Source organism: Entamoeba dispar, genomic scaffold, assembly GCF_000209125.1.
Source record: "Entamoeba dispar SAW760 scf_1105229464019 genomic scaffold, whole genome shotgun sequence".
Lineage (NCBI taxonomy): Eukaryota > Evosea > Mastigamoebida > Endamoebidae > Entamoeba > Entamoeba dispar.
The window spans coordinates 5423-7572 of record NW_001855983.1 but is presented as its reverse complement, the minus strand read 5'-3'; the positions used below and the strand labels follow the sequence as shown (position 1 = coordinate 7572).

Sequence of the window (2150 nt, the reverse complement as noted above, 5' to 3'; positions counted from 1 at the left end):
AAAATATTAATAAAAATATGTTGCAATATTATATTGTTTCTGAAACGTCTGCTCATATTGCATCATTTTTTGAAATTATTAAACGTTGTCTTATTATATTAACTAAAGATACAATCGCTTCAAGAAATATAGAAGAAGATGTTAAATTTAAAAGAAATACAATTGTTGATTCATTTAAAGAGGATATCCCATTACCTACACAAAGTTCAATTAAATCAAAAAGTATAAGTGATAATACTCATAATTCTTCTTCTGTTTCAATTGAAAAAAGTTTAAAAGATAAACCAAATCAAAAAAGTTATACTCATTGGGAATTAGTTAAAGATGATGTTTCATTAGTAATATTAGATGTTATTGAATTAGCGTTTAATGGATTATTTGGAAGAGAAAATTGGTTAATGCAAAATCTTACAAATATTATTTCAACTACAATGTTTAAAATTACATTTACTGGTCATTATGCAAATTTATTCCTTAGATTTATTAGAAGATTATTAACGTCAAGAGGTAATTATATTTTTAAAGAAAATATTAGTTTTGGATTTAACATTTTAAAATCTACTATTTCTCTTTGTGACAATGAAGATTATGAACTTAGACAAGCTGCTACAAGTGTTTTATATTTATTTGCTAAAACCAATTATCAAGTAACTGGTGATACTCTTTCTAGTAGAGTTTATGCAATTAGCTCCATTGCAGAACAAAATAAAAATAATTATTCAATTATTTCTAAAGCAATTGAAGTTCTTCCACAATGGGCACTACTTGATGCAACTGCAATATCACAAAACCATTCAACAAATGAAATTGAAATACAAAATAGTAATGATAATGAAAATAAACATAAAAATGATTCTATTAAAAGAAAAAAAGAGTTAATTGAAAGTATTGATAATGAACGTGGAGGAGATGGAAGATGGTGGGCAAAGAAAAGAATGCTAATTTATTTAAGAAGAAGATGGGAAAAATCTAATGAAACTATTCAATTAATTGATCAAATTTTAGATAAAATTCAAGACTCAGTAGAGAAAGAAGGAAAAGTTGGAGAATTAAGAAGAAAGGCAAGTGATCAAGCAATTAACATTTTAACATTATTTAGAAATATAACAGCAAATGTTGCCATTGAAAATGATTATAATAAATTTATTGACTGGCAAATGAAAAAATTAAATGAATTAAAAGAAGAATTAGATAAATTTGAAAAAATTTATAATGAGTTAATGTCTGTAGGTGGATCTATGGGAGGAAGTGTGTCTGATTATAGAATTGTAGAAAGTAAAGTAATTGATTTATGTAATGATAGAAAACATGTGCTTGAGTCAGAACAAAAAGCTAAAAGTGTTGGGGTAATAAAAAAAGAAGAATTTATGAAAGAACACGAAACTCAAAGAGAGGTTATTGCAGAAGAATTTTCATTAATTTGTAAAAGACTTGCTGAAGGAAAAGATATGCAAAATACTGCACAAAAAGCTATTGAAGAATTTAATAAATTAAAAAATAAAGCTGGAAATGCTCATGATAAAATGAGAGTTTTAGATAGTGCTAATGGTGGAACTAATGTTTGGGAAGTATTGTTTGGTCAATGGAAAAGTATTCTTCCTAAAACTACTGAAATTATTCAAAGAATTATTGATTTGCAAATTAAATTAAAAGAATCTGAAAGAGATCGTATTGATATTCAAGAAAAGGTATTTGGTGAACTTGCGGCAGCAGAAGAATATGTAAAAGTAGCAGCATTTGAAGTTGATGCATTAGATGTATTAAGTTTTGAAGGAGATGATGTAAAAGAAATGAAAGAATTAGCAGAAAGTTTAGTACGAGATTGGCCAGCAATAGAAAAATCTGTTGAAGCAAGTAAAAAATGGTATGGAAATGGAATAAATGAAGGAGTAAGAAGAAATGAAAAAATAATGTTAAGTGGATTAAATGTTAAAATAGAAAATATTTCAAAAGCTAAATTAATGGAAGCACTAAAGAAATTTAAGAGTAAAGATAAAGAAGAAAGAGAAAACCAAAATAGAAGAAATGAATATGCACAGCTTTATACTATTGTTATTGATCTTGCTAAAAGAGGAGATTTAGAGCCAAGTGCTCAAGTAAATGAAATTAGTAAAAAAATAAAAGAAATTGAAAACACACATACTAAAAAT

At 26.0% G+C, this 2150-nt stretch overlaps 1 protein-coding gene across 1 annotated transcript in view, besides 2 other annotated features; it reads left to right on the top strand.

Moving 5' to 3' along the window:
* The window catches only part of EDI_320480 (uncharacterized protein), a gene marked incomplete at both ends in the record, with an annotated part of 7132 nt that overhangs the window by 3401 nt on the left and 1581 nt on the right, over positions 1-2150 (top strand). The window contains one exon of the mRNA XM_001733510.1: positions 1-2150. This exon is cut by the window's left edge and continues 3232 nt beyond it; it is cut by the window's right edge and continues 1581 nt beyond it. Coding sequence (XP_001733562.1) covers positions 1-2150 — 2150 coding nt within the window.
* Positions 805-853: a microsatellite.
* Positions 1480-1502: a sequence feature (AT_rich).